This window comes from Anas platyrhynchos, chromosome 4 (assembly GCF_047663525.1).
Source record: "Anas platyrhynchos isolate ZD024472 breed Pekin duck chromosome 4, IASCAAS_PekinDuck_T2T, whole genome shotgun sequence".
In the NCBI taxonomy this organism is placed as follows: domain Eukaryota; kingdom Metazoa; phylum Chordata; class Aves; order Anseriformes; family Anatidae; genus Anas; species Anas platyrhynchos.
The window spans coordinates 14,925,458-14,950,401 of NC_092590.1; the positions used below are offsets into that span (position 1 = coordinate 14,925,458).

Genomic DNA, 24,944 nt, shown 5'->3' on the forward strand with positions numbered 1-24,944 from the left:
CTTACCTTGTGGAGTTTCTCCAGAAGTCTGAGAGCAGCTGTAATGTAGCTACTGAACAAGACCGGGATCAACAATGTCTTTCTTCCACTGAGGAGGTAAACTACTGCACCTTTATAGAGATCCACCAGCCTAAGGAAATATCGTGGGCACACTTGAGACCACCAGTTATCTGGAAAGAAAAGGAACATAAAAATACATCCTGAATTGAACACCACAGAATACTCCCCTACATAAAGATGAAAATAGGGCAACACCCCTAAAAACAGTTTAAAAAACTTCCCTACATCTCTCCTAATTGTTGCAATAGGAAAGCAAGCAAAGTAAGCTGCAGATTCCAGAACTCGAGAACCTTTCCACTCACAACCAACCATGTCACTCACCACACAGTCCCAACCCCTGATCAATGCAAGAGCCTGAAATCAAGGTTTTTCAACCATCTCAAGAAGCTCATATTCAAGATACTGTGACCTTGCAGACAAAACATTGTCTCTCTGTAGTGGTAAGAAAGTAGTTCTCTGGTCAGTTCTCCATCAGTACCACATCCTTCTCTAGCAGATGTCAGGTGTCTCCTAACACATGTGCACTAAAGCTCCCTCTTTTTTAAAAAGCTGATTTCCTTCTTGCCACGGGCAGTAACCCTTACCTCTCCTCTGAAGGGACCCTGCCTATGAGCGTCTTTGCTAGAACCAATCCACCTGCAAAGTAGAAGATGCAGCTTGGGAAAATATCACATCAACTGCTAGAAACAAACACCAACTTAGCCTCCCAAGTGTCAGCAAAACAACATATTCTTGCAGAGAGAAGTACAAAAATCCTTTATATTTCTTTATTCTAACGGTCACAATGGACTAGGAACTCTGAGCATAGGAGAAAATCTGGTTACAAAACCTCCTTGAATAAAATAATAAATAAATCACTGAAGTTCAAAACAGATTTCACTGGAGCAATGCTTCTGGAGGTCTGAATCTGTTACATAGCGTTTTACACAATACTGTGCGAATTAGTATAAGATCACATTAAGAAATGGAAGAAAATAACAAAAAAGTAATATCCTAGCAAACACAAGTAACACTTTTGAGTAGCTTATCTCCTACTTAGCTTATATTGAGCTAATAGGAAATAAAGCTAGTAGAAATAAGATTCTGAACCAGGAGATGAACTGTTTATACATATAGCTTAGACATGACCAACCAATAGGTTTTTCTGCCCTTTATACTGATCAGGTTAACTTTATATTAGCAGTATATTCATTTATTTACCTTACACAGAAAAGAAATTTCAATGTGGACAATGTCTGATTAAATTAACAGAGTAAGATCACTTAATCTTCATGATACACAAAATCTATGTTCACATAGAGGCATTAAAATTTTCTGGAATTGAGTCTCTGAATGTAGGCAAATTAGACAAGGTCAATTAGTTTAACTTCCCCAGTACATGTTCTTAGAAAGTTCAGGTTGAGTTGTTTTAAATTTAGAAGCAGAATATTTCATTCTCATTTATTATCCACACCACCATAAATTTTAAAGGTTTTATATTACAATAACTCACTAACTCCCTCTATCTTACCTATATGGCACAGTCTTCATTCCCACATATTTCATATTTAAAATTCATATTTTGTGTTTAAAATTCTTTTACTTAGGAATATAGGTTTTAGGGGAGGATTCCTTGAACGCTTTTGGTCCGCAGGTGCTTTTTAGAGGCAGCTGCTTCATAGCAACACCGTATCACAAAGGATATTCAATTATCATAGAAGTCAGAGTTAACACAACACCAAAATTAAACCAAAACTTTGTGTTCTCCCTGGATCGTGAGAGCAATATGCATCTTAAATGACAGCCTCTTACCAAGAACTTTGCTGGGGTTGGTGTCTAAGCGCAGAATAGCCATTGCCAGAGGAAGCGTTAACGTGATATAATACTTTGAATCTTGGAAGGGGGGGAATTCAGGGAGAATCAGATAGATCCTCATTGCCTCAACGTCTGGTGGTGAGCTGGACAACTGAGGAATCAAGAAACTTTCAAAGCTCTTCAGTATCTACAGGGGAAAAAAGACAAAAGGAGGCAACTTATCCCGGATGATAGATCACCTACAAAATAGAAGATGAGTAAATACTAATGAAACAGAGCACACACAGCACAGGTGGACTTAACAGCTTTTGTTACTGATCCCTTAAAGCATTCCACAGGACAGGACTAAATTCATGTTTTCCCAAAAAGACATAAATGTTTGAGCAGTTTTTTCCAAGGGTATCTATGTTAGTAAACCCTTCCTGCTGAAGGCCACATCCCTGCTTTAGAAGTACAGTGAATTGAATTTCTCAGACTAGAAACATTGCTGAACTAGTTTTTTGTGTGCATTAAAGCATGGCAAAAAAAAAAAAAAAAAAAGACATAGAACTGTATAGCTAAAATTCTCCAGAAATAATTGTGTCTGAAGCAGGCAGATAACACGAAAAATTTCACCTGCTACAATTCCAATTTGGCAAAACATCTCACAACACCTTTCTACTCACTTCTCTCGCTGGCACCTACAATAAACAGCTGCACTGTGCCATAGCTCAGTGTACTCAGGTCCCACTGTACATAAAACAAGGACTGCCTCATCCACAGGACTACTCAACACACCAAGTCTTCTCTGCTTTAGGGGAGTTAGAATAAATTAAACAACCAGAAAGTACTCAACTGCTGACCCATAAGAAATAAGAACACAGTCATTATTTTCAAGCATAACATTCAAGAATTAATTTCAGCAGTTAGTTCAAGTATTAAATGCCATGAAAAAAAACTGTTTTATAAACAAATCTTTGAGACATTTTCTGAGGTCAAAATCCATCCAGGTCAATGGAGATGTATCCACAGATACCAAGACGGATCTGGCCTGCAGATTTGAAATACAAACTTCCCCTAAAAAATGTGCTTCTTCTTCCATGTTTCAGAGGACAAAGCCTTTACACCCCCTCTGAATACCCAAAAATTTGTAAGTGCAATACCTGGTCTAGGAGAATGGAGTGTTGAGAGTTCATCAGCTTCTCAAACAGCACTCTGGTGGAGTTCAAATCAATCCCTGGGGTCTTTGGACTGGTTTTAAAATGTTCATCAATTCTTTAAAAAAAAAATCAGAGACAGACAGACGTAAGTTGAAGGAATTGAAAACACTACCTCTGTATTGGCACTGCCTGACCTCCAGGAAATGAATCAGACTAGAAACAAAACACAACTTGGAATCTTCTTGCTAAGGACAAGATGCACAGTGCCCCTTTCTGAACTCTTCTGGGCCTTGCTTAGATTTTGGATTCTTGCAGATAAACACTTCATCAAACTCTTTGGTTTCCCCAGGACTCCTCGCTATGCTAATATAACCTGCCTGAACAGGACTGACTGCTTAAAAACCTATATAATACCAATCTATCATTTCAGGATCCTCTGCATTTTCTTCACATACGCTTTATTTATTTTTATAGAAAATCACACCCAGCAAGAAAGGGAAGGGTGATAAGATGACATTATTCAAGAGAACATCAGATAAAGGCTTTCAAAACATAACAAACAAGATTTCAGAGAATTTGGTAATTCCACTCTCAAATTTTCTAAAACTAAAAGATCGCAATCAAACCACGGAGCAGTTGTAAACAGTCTTCAGACGTCAGAAATGTTCTCTCCTGTCTGCTATGTGTGAAAGGCTGTAATTTACGCAGGCTACCTGTATAAAAGGGGTAATGAAGGCAAGCCTGAGAGGACGACACAGTCCAACAGCCAGATCTGGGGACACCGAAATGTCCTGCAGTCCAGCAGGTAAGCTACCTAGCTCAGCACCTGGAGCATGTGCAGCATCTGGAGCAGAGATTCTCAGCACCACAGCCTGTAGTAAAAATGCACATAAATCTTTGCAGATGCTAGTAAAAAACCAGTAATTGCTACAAATCCATTGACCTCAAGATTTCCCAGGTATGTCACTCCTCATCCCTGAGACACTGTCATACCAGACACACTGTGAAGGAAACGGTAGTGGTTAAACATGGGATGCCTTTGTCAATTTTCTGATGCAGTTGTAATTACATGAGAAGGTAAACATTGTCTGCTGGAGTAGAACAGTTATTTCCATAGTAGTAGCTAGTTAAATACAGCCTCACCTCAGCGTACGTTGGCTTCAAATGTTATGATTTATTTAGTCACAGATCTTCTGTGAAAGTTAAGTCCTGCACTGGCCAGGACATCCTTAGGGTGGGAAGAGAACTGCCCAGAGGTGATCAAGTCATACACTCCATTCATCTCCGCATTCAAAGGAGGCATGGGACTATTTGCAGTGACTCAACAACTTAGAAAACTCACTGAGTGCTTTAAACCAACATGACACAACTCTCCACATGCAGTAACAATGCTGCCTTTCCCCAAGGCTAGAGAAGAAACAACCATTGTACCAGCTGAAAAATGCAAGCATAATGAGTAACTTGTTTTCTTTTTCGAGCTGCTCTTGGAGAAGATTACTCAAAGATTATTCAGAGTAACTAGGCTCATCTTCACCTACTTACAGGTCATTTATTCATTACGTCACTATAAAAAATTCCTCCCCCACCTCAACTTATGCTGTTACCTCCCCAACCTTCACAAACGCAGGCAACATAATCCTTCCCAGCCCACAGCTTTTGACTCAGCTGTGCCTATTACATCCTTGTCACCACCTATTGTTAGTTACATCCACTTGAAACTGCTGCTTTCATACGCAAAAGCACAAAACTTTTTCACAACTGATGTCACCTAAAAGAAAAGTGCATCCATGCTGGCCTGGATGTATTTTTCATGAGCAGCCTGTGCTGAGGTATGCCTCCCTCCCTTCACAAGCACTAGCCCTCATCAGCTAGCTCAGCTGGGTGAGAGACTATTCAGGTACGTGGCATCAATCACTCATTTCCCTTCTTGTCAAATTCCCAACCCTCTCTTTCAAAGATTTTTATATTCATTTCATACAGAAAAATTATAAGCATGACAACTCCAGGAATGTGTATAGTACACTTGCCTTCCTTACCCTGCTCTGACTGCTCACCTCTTCAGTAAACACTCTCTGCCCCAGCCTCCTGACCAAAAAATCAAAGCCCAGTGCAAAAGCAAGTGGAGAAGAGATTCCAGTCTGCCTCAAGGGAAAGCTAAGCTACTTGACTCTCTTTGATACTTACTTCTTCTCCAAGAAGCTTCCATTCCAGCAGGCAGCTGAGGACAGTATCTGAACAACATTACTGTTTGTAGCAGGAAGACAAAAGAAAACAGAGAGAGAGGGTATAAACAGATGTTCAGTAAATCTCTTCAGCTATCTTCCCTTCCTTCTATGGGAAACAACGTCAAGATCATCCCATCATTCAAAGGCTAAGTGGCTTACTCAGGATCATATAACACTCCTCTTTCAAAGGAGGGAGGTTAGCACTGCTGCCTTTCCACCTATTCTGCCCTTCTCGTAGCAGGCAAACAAGAAAGAATTTAACCAGTGTGTTCACAGCTTCTCGCTGCTTTACATGAACTCTAAGCACATAATAAAGAACAACTTTTAAATCCATCTCCCACCCACTATTTGCAATATCCTGAAGCAGCCTTAAATTCCTCTGGTTTTGCTAGGAAGCTCTAACCTAGCATCCTCGTGACTGGCACCTGTACTCCCCTTGGATATAACCATGAACCACACTTGAAAAGGCTGCTGAATTTCAAGTGAAAACAGGGCATGGAAGCCAACAAAATTATTTAAATACAACTTCCAATAATAGGCTTGTCCAGTGCCACAATACCTACTTGACAGAATTAGAACTGTTCTTTTCTAAAAGCTTTTGCCTCCAGACATCTATAGTTTCATCATTTATTAAACAGGTATAACGCGTTTCATTTATGGTCCGGAAATCATCAGCAGGCAAGGAATTCTGTGAGAAGATACAGATTTCAGCAAACACAAGGCTTGTAAAAACAATTCCTTCTTATTCAAAATCTCAGTTTTCTATATATCATTAATAGGTCTCTGGGTGTGATCTCTGAACAGGCTTGATTAGGAAGCTGCAACATTACTAATGAGCCCGAAAGAAAAGGCATGGGGAAAAAAAAAAAAAAAAGACAATCAGCAAAACCATTATTACAAAGAGGAAAAGAAAAAAGAAAAACAAAATACATTTCCTTAAATGTACCAAAGGCCTTTTAAATACTGCTGTGTATAGCTACAGGCTCAGTACATTTTGTCTAGATTTATTTCCATGCCTCAAAAGTGTATGTTAAACACTTACTGGAATAAATAAGACAGAAGGAGAAAAACCATCATTCAGCCCACAATCCAGCTGATCTGTCAGAACCCCACTGTGTGTTCTGCTGCCTTACACTGATCACCTGGACCCCACTGTCTCAGGAGGAAGGCAGTCCCTTTCTTCCCATCTGCCAAGGAAATAACTCCCTTCCCTGATGATCTAAGTGGTTTACCACCAAAAAAGGGTGCATAGAGAGGGCTGGGACAGGTGAACAGGCTTGAGAAAGTACTTCATTTGTTTTACCTCATATTTGGAGCAAAGCACAAATGTTTGGTCTCCTCCAGAAAAGATATGTTTAACAATGTGATATTTACAGGCATCTGTTGAGGAAAGCGACACAGTTGTGTTAGAGGCTGATGAACGCAGGTTTCTGCTTTGCCTTTCCTCCACGTTTGCACTGCCAGTGTCTAATGCTTTACACTTGAAGGCAAGGCTGAACTCAGTAGGAACTCAAGCACTTCAGCACTTTATTTTCCTTTTTTCTTTATTATTTTTTTTTGGAGACATACTGCCTGACAGAAGGGGAAAGCTGTAATTTTTAAACTACAATGGGTTTTTTAATGAGAAACCAGAGCCATCACAAATCAGCATTAGGACAATTTCATGAAGGCTCAAGATTGTGAAATGTTGAGCTCTGCCGTGATAAGAGAAAGGGAGAGGGCACACAGAGTAACAGAGAGCAAGAGGTCACACAGTAATTCCCCAGTGCACTCAGGCCAGGGGAATGGGTTTCTTTTGCTGTTTCAAGCACTTTCACAGAACAATGTCAAGGTGTCTTTCGACCGCAGTGGATGAAAGGAAGTGATTCATGTCCATTTGCCACTCTAAATCCCGCACAGTACGTACCAGGCTTCCCTGAGAGTTGCCCATTGTGAGCTGCCCAGTGACCCTTCACAGGAGAGGGACACTTAACATTGCAAGTGTGCCCAGTTCCCAGCTGGCCTCTTGTTCCACAGCCAAATGCATAGATCATTCCTGAAGAAGGCACAAAGGCTAAAGTGTGGTGTCTGTAACAGAGACGGGTACAAATTAATTTAATTTTGACACGTACAATGCAGAAGCAAGACTATTCCTTGCATTTACAAGAGCCAGTGTCAGCATTAACCTCCACTGAAGGACAGGACTCACCTGCCACAGGCAATCTGGGATACTTCACTGCCCATTAGCTCAAGAACTCTTCGGGGGTTCACTTCGTCATTCATGGAGTCATGTCCCAGTTGCCCACAGGAACCTGCACCGAACGTGAACACCCCTCCACTCTGTTAGCAAATCAAACAGCATATTCTCCATTTAGGACCCATATCCCAGCAGCATCTCTCTGACTCCAGTTTCGCTACGAGCCCAAGCTTAAGCAGAGATTGCTGGGGATTTCCAAAGGATTCGGAAAATAAGCTTGGGTTCCACTAATGAAGCTTCCAAATTGCTTCCTTGCCACCCATCAGAGAGTGTCAGACTTATCTCTTAGTATGCCTGCAGCAGACAAGCTTCCCCCCACCATTACCTAATGGGCCTGAAATCTCAGCAGGTTTAACCATGGTTCAATAGCACCCATTTCCACAGTACTTTACACTGATCTCTGGTGGCTGCTCATTAAAACGATGATGAGCTTTTTCCTGGAAAAAGACCCACACTCTCTGGTCTTGACAGTGGTTCTCCCACTGGAATCCCACAGCTAGCTGTTTCGATTCATTTTTCAGTGGAGAGCATGTTGGCACCAACCAAGCAAGCAATACCTAGGAAGTGGCAGGGGCAAGGCAAGAACTGAACAGTGATCTTCCAAATGCCATCCTTATCCTCTATTAAACTACACACTACTTGGAAACCGCAGTAGCTTTGGAACTGCAAACCTCTTGTAAATGCTGTGACTGACCGATAACTTTTCATTTAACAGCCCATTATTTCTGGCTTGCCTTTTACTCTGAGGCACGATAACTCTCCATCTTCCAAGACAATGTTATTTTTAACCTCCTAAGATATATGTTCGTTCTTTTCTGCTCCTCAAAGCTCATTTCTTTGAGTGATTCATCTGAGTTTTACTATTTATTGTCATGGATTACTAACATCTTCATCTTAAAAATGGTAATGGATCATGTGGGCAAAGAATCTCAGAATAAATTACCACAAGACTTTACTTTTGGTTTAGTTTCTCTTCCTGGTGTTAGATGAAATAAGGTAGGTCAGTCTGCTCTTTTCTATCATTTCCTAGGAAACTAAAGTGAAACCATCAGGCAGGCAAGACAGCAGCTGGGGCTTCCAGGTTAGCTCCTCTACCTTTGTTAGAACCGCCGTGTGTTCCTCTCCACAGCTGATGTAAACAACCTTCTGAGACCGCAACAGCTTCACATGGCAAGGCGATTCCCGGTCTGGGTAAGACAAATGAAATAAAGGAATTGTTTCATAAACGCAATCCGAAATGCCTGAGAAAACCACTGGCAGCAGGTGCATTTAAATACCTAGTCTTCCTTCTGTTGTCATGCTTTAAGATCCTCCTACTTGCAAAGGCTAATCTCTGCCAACAGTTAAATGGTGCTTTTCTCCTTCACTATGACATTCAAATCATTAAAAGTATGCATCTCGAGGATAAATACACTATGCAAGGCTATGTGTTTCACTGATTTAAAAGAATATATATATTTTTATTATTAAAAAAGCACTTAAAGAAGCAGTAGGTACCCCAAACCAACTTCAGACAGCAAGGGGAACAGCTGCTTACTTTGTACCAACAAAAAACCCAGTTCCTACCTACAGAAGTTCATTTAAGACTCTCACCCAAGGATTTGACAGGTGCTTTTTTTTCTGTATAGCAAAACGAAAATGGTCGCATTTTCATGCATTTAAAAATGAGGGCAGGCTTTTTTCATTTACTTTGTTCTGCAGATTAGCACATAGTAAACTTCTAATACACAAGCTGCAGCATTTCTAATAGTGCTGTGTTGAAATCAGAAGCATTTATCTGTCAAACTCCATGCAAAGAACATAGATGCTCTTATACAAGACCAGTGCTCTATCTTACAAATCATAAAGATAATAAACCTGGAGCATTTTTGAGAAAGCACAAAATGTGTTACAAGTCTTACAACTGCGTTTCATATTCCTAAAAGTACAAAGCAAAATGAAATTAAGCACACAGGCTGGTTTTGAGTAATTGCTTTAAATACATGTTTCAGTTGGTAGGGTGGGTTGTCAAGTTGCATCGTTCCCTTATAGGTAGACAAAATGTGAGGCAATGCTTTTCTCTTGCAACATACGGTGTTTATAAGCTACTATATACACAACCTAACAGTTTTAAATATATACACACCTCGTGTATTCACCCATGCAAAGCAAATTATCCATGCGTGTGGTGTTTCACATCCACGCTCAGTAACTTGCCTAGATACTTAAAGCTACTCAGGAACTATGCAGATAAAGATGAAGAGGTTGATCTGAAACTCCAAAGAAAATCTCTTTTGCCTTTGTGAATAGTTAAAGAGCATATTAACAAGCTGAGGGAATCTGGACTTTTCAGACTAGTGGTAATGTCATATCCACTCTTGAAGCCTAATTTATAAATCAGTCTTCAAGTCTGTTGATGGCTAGGCTTCACTGATCATGATCACCTGAAATACAACATACCATTGGCCCAGCATGTCTGAAAAACTGTGCAAGTTCAGTTCATTGTTCCACATGAAGAGCCTTTGCTCTACATCAACTTCAAACAAAATATAAACAGAGTGTTTTTGAGGGGAAGAATAACATAAGCACTTCCTTGGGTTCCTGCATTTTGACACTTTTTTTTTTTTTGACCTTCACTCCCACTAACATCTAGAAAGGAAAAAGAAGTGTTTCTATTACAACTAATCATGAAAAGCCTGTAGAGCCCAAGACTGTTTTTCTGTCCTCTAAGGCAGAAAACCTAAGGAGCTGCTGAGGTTTCTACATCTGCTCAGTAAAAACAGACTGTCAAAAGAAAAAAGAGTGTCACTCAGCCAAAAAAAAAGTCCATCCTTCTTTCACCAAAGAGCATAATTTCAATACCTCGTTCATCACTTAGTCCCAGTTGTCCTGAGCTGTTCTTCCCCCAGCCAAACACAGCTCCTGAGAGAGAGAGGGCAAAACTGTGTGCTCCACCTGCAGCAACCTGAGCCAAAGGGATGCCATCAAGAGATTTGACACGTTGTGGACTGGCTTGGGAGGGACATTCTTTACCCAAGCCCAGCTGACCATAGCTGTTCTGTCCCCATGTGAAGAACTGACCATCTGAAACAAAACAAAAAAAAAAGAGAACAGTGAATAAGAGCTGGTCAACAGAAGAACAAGTTTGTCAAAATGAACACCAGTGCTGGGGGCTTCTCTCCCACCCAAACCTCATGATGGAAAAATCAAGCAAGATGATCTTTCCTAAAATAAAAGCCCTGTCCAAAGACACTAAGTAAAGAAAGATGTGTAACTAAGTGCAAAATACAACATAGACTGCTGTAACTTAAACAACACAACAAAGAATGGTCCACAGGTTGCATACAGAAGAGCCAAGGATAATTTTGATGCAACAGAATTAACTCTACACATTTTTCTACATCAAGATGGAAAGCTTTTAAGTGTTCCTGCCATTATTCAGTAGTGAGGCAGTGCGTAATATGTGATGCTTCCTTTCTTGGCAGTATTGGCAAAGCTCTTCAATATTCATGGTATCTGATCCACTTTATTGTCTCCCATTTGTCCCAAGAACAGTTGAGACAGGGATATCCTTGGTTTATTGTGCAGAAATAAGCGATCTTGGACACTGTGCAAAACAACAGCAGAAATCTTGGTAGTAAATAATGAATGTTACAGCACCTGCTGCCAAAGCCAGGCAATGCCAGTTTCCACAGGAAACCTGCAGTATCGTCTGTTGGTTCAGTTTCTTTATCAACCTAAAGAAGACGACATTATTTTAGAATAATCATCCACAAATATAGTATGACCATAGATGAATTTACCATTTCCATTCAGGTATTCTAGACACACATATAACCTGTGATTTTGAGATGAGGAATTGAATCTTGGAGGTGATACAGATCTTTGCACAATAGATACAAATCTGTGAGGAGATTTAGATACTTGACTACCAACTCCAACTATCTTTACTGCTACATTTCCAGACATCTGAAAATGGTGGGGAAAGAAACATTTTTTGGTGTCTCTACTATTGTTTTACAGGCATTGACATTCTTCAACCCATCAGGGCATAGTAGTTCCTATGAGTTATAGAACCAAAACCTCTTCAAGTGTTTTGCACAAAGAACAGCATGTCAAAGGTTCAAGCTGCTTCAAAAAAATGTTATTTTTAAAATGGCACAATTACATTGGCATGTGAGCATGTCTCTCTTTGTTGTATCAGATCCGCCTGCAAGTTAAGAGCTTTCTTCCCACAGAGCCCTTCATCTGAAATATGTGCTTTTGCAACTAGAACTCATTTTCTTTAAATACTGTTCCAATAATAACAGCCACCCTACTAGATAGGTGCCCCAAACCTCCTCTTCCTGCTCTGCGCTGGATATGCAGTGGTAACCAGAATAAGAGACAGAACAGATCTGTTATTAATGTAGCCTGATACAACACCACTGGGTACAAAGAGATCAGCTGTCTTCATTGTGGTGCTAAGCTGTGACATGTCATCTGCGAACTGCTCTGGATGTCAGCCACTGGCCCCTGCTCCATCCACATGTCCTTGCGCTTAATACTCTTAGTACTCTGAGACAGGTAATAGGCATTAAGCAAGTGAATAAAAAAAATAAAAGAGCAATTCCCTGAAGTTTCTGAGCAACACTGACTATTCAGAATTGCAATGGGCTGGGTAAGAAGCTTTGCTGACAAGCAGAAGGTGCTAATGAGCAAGGCTGCAAGAGTTTCAAAACTGAGGTGCCAGTTCACAAGGCCATACTTTTACCCCATTCTTGAAATATGGCCTTGTGAACTCAAGGGATTTCTAGGGATTGGAATAAACAGACACCACACAACATTACTGTTTTGGAGTCCTCCCTCATGTATCTCCTTGCTCTGTAGAAAACACTGACAGATTTTTCTTTGAAGAAGCTGAGCATGCTCTTTCTTCATGTGTCCCCAGCACCAAAGTCCAGAAACAGAAGTCCTGGCCTGCCCAAACTTCCTGAATGCCAATGAAACTTAAAAAATGCTGAGAGGGGAAAGGAGGAGGCATCATGCTACTATTGGTACATGAGAAGCACCCAATTACCAGCCCTTGGAGTGAGAGCAATGCTCCAGGCTGGAAGGTGAAAAATCCCTGATACAACACGTCCAAGTAGGTACCTTAAGGAAACTTGAACCTCTTCAAAAATTTACCTTGGCACTGTCACTGCTTCTTCTATCGTGGTGAGGCCCAACTGCCCATCGCTGCCGGCACCCCAGGAGAAGAGCTGCCCCTGGTCGCTGAGTGCCACGCTGTGAGACTCTCCGCAGGCCACGTGGACTATGTGCTGCCCTGCCAGGGCTCCAATTTGTTCTGAGAAAAAAGAAAAAAAAAAAGAAAAAACTGGTCACAGGACTGGTCTCATAGCTACATGCAGACATCAGGTCTGGATAAACCTGTAGGCAAAGCCATTCAGAAGGTGTGTTGATGCTCAATTTAGTTTTAAAACATTCCCTACAAGAGGAAAGCACCAACCTTTACTGAAACTGCTGAGCTCTTCTGAAAGTCTGGCTTGTGAATCATAGGATAAGGGCAGGTACACGCCCCAAAGCACAATGATAGCCTACACACAGACAGCCTCTCAGATACAGGCAATCAGGTTATTTAGGAACATCCACACTTCTCAGATTTGATGTTTCCTAACTCAGCCTGGATGTGGGGATCAGCAAGGACTCAGAAGCCAGCAAACCCTGTAAAATACATTTGACCTTCCACACCTCTCATGTCCAATGGGAGGTCGTCCAAAAAGCTCATCAATCCAGTTGTCTCTTGCTTTACTACCCGATGCACAAAGCACACATGTCACAACACTCTCAGTGCTAAGCCTGGAACAGGTTTGAACCTACCAACCTGTTGCTAGCAGTGCTTCTATTGCTGTCAGATGCTCATTAAAAAAATCGTATAAAGAACAAGAGGGCCTTACAGAGGAATAAAAGAGAAAAAAAAAAACAACACTCATTCCTTTGGAAGATTACCCACAATTTAGTTTTCATTGTCATGTCATGTTATGCAACTGGAATAGGTTTGACAACTATTTTTAGAACATCAGCAACCAAGTCTTACTCATTACGCAGAGCTTTTACAAACTGACATGAAAAGGTCTTGTCTTGCAACAAAGCGCTGGAACTGACAGACAGCTGAATGGAAAAACTCCCCACAAGCCAGACAGAAGCAAGGCTGATTTTCTTCCTTCTTCCCTGAAGAAATGTTTCGGAGTGGATGAAGAAAGATGCGCTCCATAAGCTGCTAGGTGGTGATTAGTTTAAGTCCCCCTCTCACGTCCTGCTTGTCATTCTGTAAAATCAATATCCCACATTTTAGCTGTTGGTATAAATTGTTGTTAATTTCCAGAGCATCACAGCACCGTTGCTGGTTCCTCAGAAAAGATGCATCACTGCACGCGGATGAGCAATGCAACAGGTGAGGTTTGTTCTGTCAGCCCTAAGTGTCCTGTGATATACGTGGACAGCACCAGATGGCTTCTTCTGTCTGAAATCAGCCCTAATGCTACACCTTCAGGGGCAAAATCTGGTTTTCTCCCCTAGGGAGAAGCAGCTGTTGCTTGGAAGAGTTTCAAGCAGTATCGGTCCTCTTGGACACCTAAGTGGAGCTCCTCGCGTCCTCCCCAGCTTGAGAACAAGCAACTCAGCACATTTGTCCCTCTTGGTTGTTTCTTTCTGCTCAGAAAGGGCTGAGTCTCTACATTAGGTATCTTGCCCAGATAATAGATGGCAGGAGAAACACAGGGGAGGGAAAAACAACTGTTGAAATTCCTCTGAGCTACATCACGGCAGCTGTCAACAGCCAGAAACTTGGTAAAGACACAGTACAAAGAGCTCATAAACAACAGCAGATCCCCGAGCTCTCTGACAAGATTTTCATACATTTAGTAGGATCCTTCAGCTCACTGCTGATTCCTCGGTTACTCCTTGTTTTGTCAGCACTGCCTTAGCTATTCAGTGCTTTTACCAGCATCAGGAGCACTCATACACTCAGCACCTTTTCCAGGAAACACCACTCCCTGTGAAGCCTGGTGCTGACACCTGGAAACTGGTAACTGCAGAGGGGAAAAAAAACACGTGCTGTTTGTCAGGGCCTTTTCATCCCTTCCTCTCTGCTTTAAAGCCCCGCGTGCATCACCCCGTGATTGCCTTCTGCACGCTTTCAGCTCCCCTCACGCAGTTCTCTCGTGGTCACAGCTGCCATGAAGAACATCTAGAGCCTGGGATTGAAGAGGAAGAAATCAGACTGTATAGACTACTTAAGCAAATATATAGAATTTGTGATGTTGTCAGGTGCTTCTGAAAGTATAACCTGCCTCAGTCAGCATGCAAGGAAGCACGGGAACCAAGGCAGCTCCCCTGGCTTCATTCACACCACCTCTGGAGCTGTGGGCTGTCAGCAGCAACACCTGAGGACAGTTTTGGGAACACGCCTCTGTGTCTGCAGACAGTCTCTGCCCCGATGAGGTGCACAGCACGTAGGCAGCTGGCACCGCCCTGCTGACGCCAGCCCCGCCGCTTTGCTGCCACCGCCTCCCTCCTCCTTGCCGAGCCTTTCTCTGAGATGGTGTTTGCTGGGTGTCCCAGTCTGTTTAGCACAGAGAAAAGAGGACTGAGAGGGGAACCGATCAACGTACACAAATATCTGAAGGGAGAGAGTTAAGAGGACAGGGCCAGACTCTTCAGTGGTGCCCAGCAACAGGCACAAACTGAAGCCCAGGAGGTTCTGGTTGAATATGAGGGGGCACTTCTTAACTGTGAGGTGACAGAGCGCTGGGACAGGCCTCCCAGAGAGGTTACGGAGTCTCCTTTTCTCTGGAGATATTCAAACCCTGCCTGGATGCCATCCTGTGCGATGTGCTCTAGGTGACCCTGCTTGGCAGGGAGTTGGACCAGATGATCTCCAGAGGCCCCGTCCCACCTCAGCCATCCTGTGGTCAGCCCTGCAGACAGGTGACTGCTGTAGCCATGTCCTTCCACCCTGTGACTGTGTCTGAGCCGAGGGATCTACCTGAAGCACCTCCAAATCCCTCCAGCACAGAGAGCATTGCAACATATACCACACGCTGCGAGCAAGACCTAAGGGGTTTGCTCCACTTTTTGTAACTGGACAGGTGCTATTTAGCCATCGTTTCATGTTATCAGAGCAGTTCTGCACAGAAACAGGAAATCTTTAGTCTTCACAGAGGCATTTTATATTTTCTTCTAGAAGGAAGGCTTTGATTAAGAAGCCCAGAATTTCCAGAAGCACTTGGCCTGCTGACTTAGTTCCTCTTCAAATCAATCCTGCAGCAATTTGCACAGGAGCAGAACAAAGCCCCATGTTCCTGAGAAGCCACATCTGTACAGTGCGGGCACTGCAACACATTTGTCCTTGCTTTCAATGACATCCCAGTCAGTTTCACAAGTCCTGTTTGAAAATATTATTGCACAGAAGGCAGGTGACTGGGAAAGGGAGGGATCAACACACTCCTATTGAACATTTACAAAAGAGATTTTATTTATTCTTAGATTCAGCAGCTTTCAGTAGGGCAGAGGTTTGATATAACTTGAACACCCCATCTTTTGGGTTCATAAAAAAAAGTTTATGCACTCAAGCCCATCCCCAACTCATAAAACAGCTTTTGGAGAAAGCTCTTCCTGAAAACATTTGCTCTAGCAACAGTACTTCAGAAGCAAAATGGAAGGTGTTGGCTGAGAAACTGGTCTCACAGCTTGCTACTGGATGTAGAGCAAAAGCAGACTGTCATCCCTGAATGCACTTCAATTTTTTTTTTCCCCTTCAGAACACAAACTGGTCTTTTGGATATAAATGTGTCTAAGGAAAAAAGTGTCAAGTCCATACTACCATCACAGGGCTAAAGTACAAGCGATTCATGTGTACACTCAAGTAGGACACAGATTAACACAAACCTCAGGAACGTGAAAGATTTTATTGTGCTTCTGCAGTAAAGGTGTTCAAGGACATGAAATTCAGTCATTTAACGGAGGTTATTCTGTATAACAGGCCAGACAAACCACCAAGAATGAGTTAGTTCATAGGGCAGAAGCAAGATCAGAAGTGTATACATGCACAGAACAATTCCACTTTCTCTGCTGCAAGATTTGAAGAGCATTCTGATGGAAGCACAGATGCTCATATCTCTGTTTCTTTATCAGGAGTTTACATGGGCAACCCGCTGTTTAAAAGGCAGGTCAGGTGTTAAGAGAGTGAGCATTTCTCCACACAACTGCTGCAGGAGCAGCTGTTTCCAGCTGGAAAGCAACTTTGCAGAAGAGGAGCTGGGGGGACCTTGTGAACAAGGGTCTTCAAAAGCTGCCTGGACGTGGCCCTGGGCTACCTACCCTCAGTGGTCCTGCTCGAGCATGGGGGTTGCACCTCTTCCCACCAAGATTGCCTCCAGAGGTCCCTTCCAACCTCAACCCTTCTGGTTAGTTTCCCCGTTCCCCAAAATCACATTTTCCTACCGCTGTACGTGGTTCTAGACCTTACCTATTCCAGGCAGCAGCCGCCACTCCTCATCTGTGACTTGCTCACCTCCCATGGCTGCCTCCAACAAACACCAGCCCTGCCGCTTCTCCTCCTGCTCCCCAGCAAGCAGGGCCTCCCAGCTGGCTTCTCCCCAACAGGGAAGAGGCTACAAGAGGACGATCCATCCAGGCTGTCCTTACAAACGGGTCACACAGCTGAATTCTCAGCTGTTACACAGTTCATGATTTACAGGCACACCGCCGTGGGCATCGGTGTTTCTGGCCACTTTAGCTCCACACCGGAGTTCAGAGGAAGTAAATTTGCGTTTGAAAAGCAAGGCCACTGTGTTCAGAGAAATTCAAGTGACAGGGGTTATACGTAGTGAGACTCTGTGTAATGATATTTGAGATTGGACATGATATTTGCAGCCCCTGCAGCAAATTTCCCTGCCATCCAGGCAGGAAATCTGTAACGCCATGGTTCTGCCTGCTGTTTGCTACCAGAGGGAAGGTTCAAGGCAACGTTGGTGCCAGACACTTTTTTGCAGCTCCCTTGGGATGTTAATTACCAAAGCTCCCTCCCCCTCCCAACATTTCTTTCTTTTATTCCCCACTAGCAGTAGGCTGAATGAGCTGCAGAGAAGAAATCCCTGTAATGAAACATGTTCAACATCTCAAACATGTGTCTAAGACTTTACAAACATCTAAAAACCAGCTGGCTATCTCACATACCTCCATAATTTAGCCCAAATTCCACAACAGCCTTTACCTCGGGTTATCTAGGCCTAGCATACACATGCACACTCAGATAAAACATCACAGGGAGGCAAGACATCAGGACAGACCTGGAGAGAACCAAATCTAAGCGAGATTACAGGGCTACAGAGGAAGTTTAGAGGTACAGTTAGAAATAAGCTCCTTGTTTCCTTAAACTACTGTAATTCAAAATTATCACTACACACTGGAGACTTAATGCATGGTAACACCTGATGATGCTCAGGAAATTGAGCAAACTCAGACTGATTTTGCAGGACAATGGACTCTTAACTCTTTACCATGAAGATCTCTGAATTAATTCTCCTAAGCAGTAACATCAGGAAAGGACACTTCCAGTAAAAAAATCTCCATCAACTCATCCTCATTCAGCATAAAATATTCCCTCAGTAATCCCTGCTCCCTGCGCTGGAGAGGCACAAAAATCAGCTCAGTGGTTGCCATCCTATCTCTGCATTACATCCACAAGCTCAGCCCGTGTGATAATAAATGCAATATAAAACAAATTCAAAAGCATCTTTCATTACAAAAGGTGCTCCCTAAAGGACTCCTCCAAGAGGAATTACTGAAACAACTGTTCCTGTTTGATGTTTTTGTAAGCAGCAAGAATGAGAAGCAAAATTGAAATAGTATCATCTGTGTCAATGGAAGGCAGAAGAAAAACAAATTAATTATTTGGAATACATAGTTAAGGGGACCAGAGTCATCAAAAAAAAAAAAAACCTTACTGCATACATAAAAACTCTTTTCCCCCTTAGTCATTAGTAAAACCTGCAAGCTTTTCAAGGGGGGAAAAAAAAAAGTTAGCTCAACACTGAGTGTGTTGTATTGCAGATTCCTGGAATTTTATTCATAAGCAGACATCATCTTGGGCAGTATCTGTCTCTGACTGAACAGCATGATCACATATTCTTAAAAACAGTAACTGAAGCTTTTAACATAATGGCAGCATATGTCTCCATATCCTTTCCTCCAGCTCCCCCCCCTCCACCCCAAAGCATGAGAGATAAAAGGGAGCTGCTTCCTCTCTGAGCACAGACCTAGGTAACAGGACAGAGACCACTGACCCTTCTGAACTCCTCAAGCATTTTTTTTACAGCCTTCAAAAGGTGCTGGTGCCCCGCATGTCTTCATGTTATTCAATTTGAGTTTGGGGAACACAAAGCTACAACGACCTTCTTCTAGCTTAAGAAACCATGAAGGGGACAAGGCCTAAGTTGACACGAGATTTGCAAGAGCAGAAAACAAAATTCATAAACTCCCTCAGCTAAAAGCAAGAAGGCCCTCCCTTCCCTTTTATCACAAGGCACCATAAAGCCAAATAAAAACACCTGTCCTGAGATCACCTCCACTCACCTCTGCTTCTTGATGCACTTCCCACACAAAGCAGGCAGAAACGCCTCCCCACCCATACTGCCCAGCTGTAGCTTTGCAGAGCCAGCAAATACTACTCAGCATCGCTACATCACGACGGGATCTTCAGCTCTGCTGGCTGTTCCAGCTCCACAGTAACCAGCACAGAGCACCTTCCCTGGTCCTCTCAGCCCCCCAGCCTCAGCCGGTTCAAAGCTGTGTAAGAGGCAGCCTTACCTGGCTTGCTTCCTTCGCTCTCATGCCCCAGCTGGCCTTTGGTGTTCAAGCCACAGGTGTACACCTCCCCATCTTCCAGCAGGAACACTGAATGGTTTCCTCCACACGCCACCTCCTTGACGTTTCTGTCATGGATGAACCCGTACACCTGCGGTTCAGGAATGATGACCTGGAGGTTGCTACCTATCCCAGGCTGTCCAAAAGACGAGTAACCCCAGCATAGCATTTTCTCTCTTTTCAGCAAGTCATGTATTCTTCCTGGGAAGAGAAAACGAGGGGAGAAGTGTGGATGAAGCAAGAATTTTCCAAGAAAAAGAGGTTCAAGTAGAACAGCACGCTGACAGCTCAGCCCCTGACGGCAACAGATACGTAAAACTCCACCATCACTGCAACCTGCCAGAGCTCAGGGCTTATCTCTGGTGCTGAACGCAGTGAAAGTCAGGGATTGCAGATAATGCAGTACAACGGGAAGGAAAAAAATAAAGCAATGTAAAGGGACTGAGTTATTGCGCAGTCTGAACTTGGTATGGCAACAGCTTTCTATTGCATAAGAGCTGGAGGGGGGGAAATCAGCCCTTGTTCCAGAACAAGCACCTCAAAGATTGTAGCAGCGCTTCCTTGTCCCTCCTAATCTCAGTGTTTTGGGGCCACTTGTTAAACATGCCATACCAGTACGACACCGAGAACTCCCCTGCTTGAACTAGAAACTGATTAAAGCCCTATTTTTCTGTAAAGAGAAAAAAAAGAAAGAGCAGAACAGAAAATGAAAGATCCTCAACATCAAGCCTTACGATTTACCACGCCAAGTTTTAAACTAAGGCAACTTACAGCGGCAGCAACACTTACAATGTCAGGACAGGATCTAAAAGCCAGCGACTACCCTCAAAGCACCAGAAAATTCCTCAAAAAAAATAAAAAATAAAAATAAAAAATCAGATTCATAGACAGGAAACACGTGCAACTCAGTTGGTTTCCAAAGCTCGGTGCTAATTCAAGCCCTAGGTATTAGCAGTAAAGCCCTTCATAATCCAAGTCCTGAGCAGCGTGTGTTCATCTCCTGCCGGGCTCCCCTGCTGCGGTCACCTCCACCTCAGAGAGGAGAGGATTTTCCAGCTGTAGCCCATCAGTGGTGCAGCTTCCTGCCACAAAGTGTTCACTAGGATCTCTTATCAGGTGCCCTAAAGTTCGCACTGAATCCCATTTATCTCTAAGAGCCCCTGCTCCTTTTTAGCATAACCCATTTCACTCACACCCCACGTACAATTGTCACCGGCCAGCTGCAAGGCACCCCCAGTTTAAAAAGCAGGAGGTGACAAGGCTCTGTCCAGCTGGCAGAGCCCCTGCTGCACACTCGGTGCTTGGCTGCCCTCAGATGGCCCACGGAAGACACCCTCTGTGCCAGTTACACCATTTCCTACAGCAGGAACAGGAGTGCCGTGGGACGCAGTGACACTGAAGTCATGCACGTGCTTATGCTTCCAGTGACACAACTGCTATATTTACAGGGAACTTCATGTTCTGCCTAAAAAATAAAAAAAGAAAAATAAACACCGCAAGCAACTTCCTGCAGGTGACAACACAAAGGCACAGAATCATTTCAAGCCTGACAGCTGAAAGAGCAAAAAAAATCTGAGGCTACCATTTGTCTCATCCTGGGGAATCCCCTGATTACAAAGGTGTAAGCAGCTTCACAAGGAGAGCAGCCCTGAAGATCCCCAGATCGCTTTCCTTGCTGCTCTCAGCCGACGTTGCCTCTGGGCTGAAAAGACTTCAGCGCTCTACAACCTGAACTGCAGGGACATCGGACAACGTGAGCTAAATATTAATTTAGGATACCTTTCTAAAAGGGTTTCTGGGCAGTCTGCTCCCCATGGGTCACGGTCTTCTTTCCAGATGCTAATTTCATTTAAAATGCTAAAAATACTTCAAATTAATTTCCTTGTGTTAATATTCTACACAAGCAGTTTCAGTGCTGGGCTGGGGGTGTGTGTGCAATTAGCAAACGATGTTTTTTCCCCACTGTTAAGACATAGCTTGAAGTAGGAAGAGGTCAGACTCCCAGTGATTCATAGGAGTTACTCGGGTGACACCTCAAAGAAGCTCAGAGCCCATTCATGCTGGCTGTCAGATTTTCTGAAGCACCTAAAGCCTAACAACCCCTAGAGCAGACAACGAGGCGTGCCACGAACTCTAAAAAATCTGTCCTTAAATGGATTTTTGATTAGTTCTAAAAATATGTCCTCTGGAGTCCCACCCTCCGAACGTTTTGCTGATAAATCTGTGTGCAGCCCTATTATTCCGGGCAGCACTTTCCACTCAAAGAGTGCAAACCAACAGAGCCCCTTTCCATGCGAGCACACAGACACAGCTATTTCCCAATGGCCGTGTTTTCACCTGATTTATTCAGAAAGCATAACCCATCTCTAAAACCAGCATTGTTTTAGCGTGCTGTCATGCCCTGCGCTGCCACCCCACCACATCTTGCAATGGGGCTTCCAGCCTTAATGCGTGGGGTGTTCGAGCAGGAGCTGCGTCCTGACACACGGAGCTCTGAACAAAGATTCACGCTTCGTTTCCCATCCTGGTCACGGCGTTTATTCCTCTGGCATCGGCGGAAGAACAAAATAGCCATCCTACACTGCAAACTCCTTCTGTGCGTCCTCCTGATACTAAAAGGAGGATATAAAAGGCTTCGATGGCGAGGAGGCTGTAAGGGTGACGTGCACGTATACACGCAAAAATAGATAAAATTCATATTCACTTACCTGAGTTTGCAACGTTATTCCTAGTGCTCAGCTGGATACGTGCTACGGATAAAAACACGGCTTTTTTTATAGGGCAAGCCCTTAGGGAAAGGTCTTTAAAATGCATCAGTTAGGGCATTTTAAAACCGGATGAAGAGCCAACCCCTGCACCTCTCCTGCCCTTCACTGCTCTGTATTCATTTTTGGAGACCCGAAGGGATGCAGTGCAGCAGAGCCGCTCGCTTGCAGCCTCCCCCCCCCAAAAAAAAGCAGGGCGGAGGGCAGGCTCCCGGCATCCCCGCTCCCGGAACAGCCCAGCCCGGCTCGATGAAGGATGTGCACAGCACAGCAAGAGCCGAGGGGACACGGCACGGGTGTATTTCCAGGAGAAGCGCTGCCATGGGGAGACCTCGGCTATAATAAGCCCGGCTATAATAAGCCCCAGCTGGCACGGATGGCGGCTCCCTCCCCCAGCAGCCCCGCAGCGCTGCTCCCCCCGCTGCTCACCGACCCCGAGCTGCGACCCCCGACGAGCTAAACCGGGGGTCCCCAGCCCTGCCCGGCCGCCCTCCCCTCCGCTGGGGCCGGGCCCCGAGGGTCCCCCCCCCCGGCCGCTCACCTGCCCCAGCCCCAGCCCCGCCGCTGCCGCCGCGGCCCCGCGGAAGTCCGGCCCCTTGCAGGGGCGGCGCGGGGCCGCCTATGGCGGGCGGGGCGGCAGGGCCCCGGCCTGGGGGTGGGGTTGGCACGGTGTCTCTGGGCTCTCTTCGAGCCTTGGTGAAGCCTGAGGGGGTTGCCCAGGCCCTCCTCTGAAGGCTGTCCAGGTCTCATCCTTTCCCTGCAGTGTGTCGGCTGCGCCACGCAGCTTGGTGTCAGCAGTAAATGTGCTGAGGGTGCGCTTGAGCCCGCTGTCCCTGTCGCCAACTGAGGTGCTAAACAGCACTGGTCCCAAAACTGATCCCCTGAGGAGCACCACTGATCTCCACCTGGACACTGAGCCATTGAACCGCAGCTCTTTGAGTGCAGGCACCCAGCCAAATCCTCACCCACCAAGTGGTCCATCCATCAAATCCATCTCTCTCCAACTTGGAGACAAGGATATCACAGGGGGCAGTGTCAGAGGCTTTGTGCAAGTCCCGGTAGATGGTGTCAGTTGCTCTTCCGCTACCCACCAGTGCTGTAACCCTGTCATAGAAAGCCACCAGGTTTGTCAGGAATGATCTGCCCTCAGTGAAGCCATGTTGGCTGTCACCACTCACCTCCTTATTTTCCATGTGCCTTAGCCTGGTTTCCAGGAGGATCTGCTCCATGATCTTGCCAAGTACAGAGGTGTGACTGACTGGCCTGTAGTCCTCCAGGTCTTGCTTTTTTCCCTTTTTAAAAAGGGGGGGTATGTTTCCCCTTTTCCAGCCACTGCAAATTTCACTGGATGGCCACCGCTTCTCACATACGATGGACAGGGGCTTAGCAACCACATCTGCCAGTTCCCTCAGGACCTGCAGATGCACCTCATCAGATCCCATGGACCTGTGCAACTTCAGGTTCTTTGGCTGGTCTTGAACTTGATATTCTCCCACAGTGGGCAGTTTTTCATTCTTCCAGTCCTGGCCTTTGCCTCCTGGGGCCTGGGCCACGTGGCTCAAACTCTTGTCAGTGATGACTGAGGCAAAATAGTCATTAAGTACCTCAGCTTTCTTCATATCCCCAGTGACTAGGTCTCCCGCTTTCTTCCGAAGAGGGCCCACAATTTCTCTAGTCTTCCTTTTATCACCAATATACCTATAGAAACCTTTCGTGTTGCCCTTGATGTGCCTGGCCAAATTTAATTCTCAAAGGGCCTTGGCTTTCCTAACCTGAGCCCTGGCTGCTCAGACAGTGTCTCTGCATCCCTCCCAGGCTATCTGTCCTTGCTTCCACTCTCTGTAGGTCTTCTTTCTCATTTTTCAAAATGACAGTCCGTATTTGAGCAAATCATGTAAAGATCTTTGCAAGGATGCATGAGACACAAAATGCCAGTGTTTATATACTTAGCATGCGCTCTGTCACTTATCAGATACAAATACGCCTTCTGTATTTGCATGGGTCATGCCTGTTGAGCATGAAAAAAGTTACTTGCTATTGTACAATTGTACCTATGACATAATGGCTTCTACTTACTGTGTTACAAGTAGCTTCTAGAATAAGTAAGCGTAGAGGAAAAAATGTTTGTTTCATTTGTTTTTATTTCTTTTGTCATTTGGAGATATCTGTAAAAAGTCCCTTTACACTCATTTTCCTCTGTTTGTCTCTGATCAATCAAGGAGGGGAAGACATCAAATAAATTATTAATAATAATAATAATAATAATAATAATAATATAAAAGAGGAAATTAAGCCCGTAATTTGTCCAAGGGGGGCAGGAATCTGTTGCTCAAACCTGTTGCTAGTTGTCTACATTTAGAGTTCACAGAGAACTTTCAAGGCTGGTCTTTCATAAACGTGTAAAATAGTAAAAACACCAAAGTAAATTGGTTCCACCCACTTTACTGAGCACAGCTCCCTCTGGAGGCTACTCCCAAGATTCATTTCTTCATGCTGGCTCAGGTTTGATTGCACCATGAACTTACCTCACCTGTTGTTTTTCAAGTGGAATCAGAGAGGCAAAGGGGGGATCTACATCTCTCTACGGGCTGGTGAGGGGAAAAATCCCTCTGTGTGGCCATTAGTCTCTGTGTTGCTCTGGAAGCAATGAACCCTTCCGTATTTTTTCTCTTCAGCCCTTTCTGTGTCGGGAAAGAGACTTTTTTCAGAGGAGCTCAGAGGATTAGCCAGGGATGGCTGCCTATGCTGGCTGCCACGAGCCAAGGTGAGGTATTGCTAGCCCCTGTGGAAGTGGCATTTCTGCATGGTGTCTGCTCTGCAGCAAATCCAGCATGAAGGCA

The 24,944-nt window shown here is 44.2% G+C and overlaps 1 protein-coding gene across 4 annotated transcripts in view; it reads right to left on the reverse strand.

The window, feature by feature from the left end:
* LOC101794869 (probable E3 ubiquitin-protein ligase HERC3) overlaps positions 1 to 22,776 on the reverse strand; it is a 36,832-nt gene extending 14,056 nt beyond the window's left edge. For 2 of the 4 annotated variants that reach the window (XR_003496737.3, XM_027455804.3), the window contains exons 1-14: positions 22,646 to 22,776; positions 19,283 to 19,540; positions 12,599 to 12,758; positions 11,093 to 11,169; positions 10,295 to 10,516; positions 8,549 to 8,640; positions 7,406 to 7,536; positions 7,124 to 7,284; positions 6,521 to 6,597; positions 5,781 to 5,905; positions 5,177 to 5,236; positions 2,996 to 3,107; positions 1,851 to 2,040; positions 6 to 169 (exon numbers count right to left, since the gene is read on the reverse strand). Coding sequence is in view for 3 of the 4 variants with exons in the window: in XM_027455804.3 (XP_027311605.2) it covers positions 6 to 169; positions 1,851 to 2,040; positions 2,996 to 3,107; positions 5,177 to 5,236; positions 5,781 to 5,905; positions 6,521 to 6,597; positions 7,124 to 7,284; positions 7,406 to 7,536; positions 8,549 to 8,640; positions 10,295 to 10,516; positions 11,093 to 11,169; positions 12,599 to 12,758; positions 19,283 to 19,508 (1,797 nt within the window). In the remaining variant the exon portion in view is untranslated. Of the gene's footprint in view, positions 1 to 5; positions 170 to 1,850; positions 2,093 to 2,995; positions 3,108 to 5,176; positions 5,237 to 5,780; positions 5,906 to 6,520; positions 6,598 to 7,123; positions 7,285 to 7,405; positions 7,537 to 8,548; positions 8,641 to 10,294; positions 10,517 to 11,092; positions 11,170 to 12,598; positions 12,759 to 19,282; positions 19,541 to 22,047; positions 22,090 to 22,645 lie in introns of those variants that run through there. The other 2 variants (XM_038177815.2, XM_027455805.3) reach the window with 2 other exon arrangements.
* Positions 22,777 to 24,944: the final 2,168 nt, after the last annotated feature.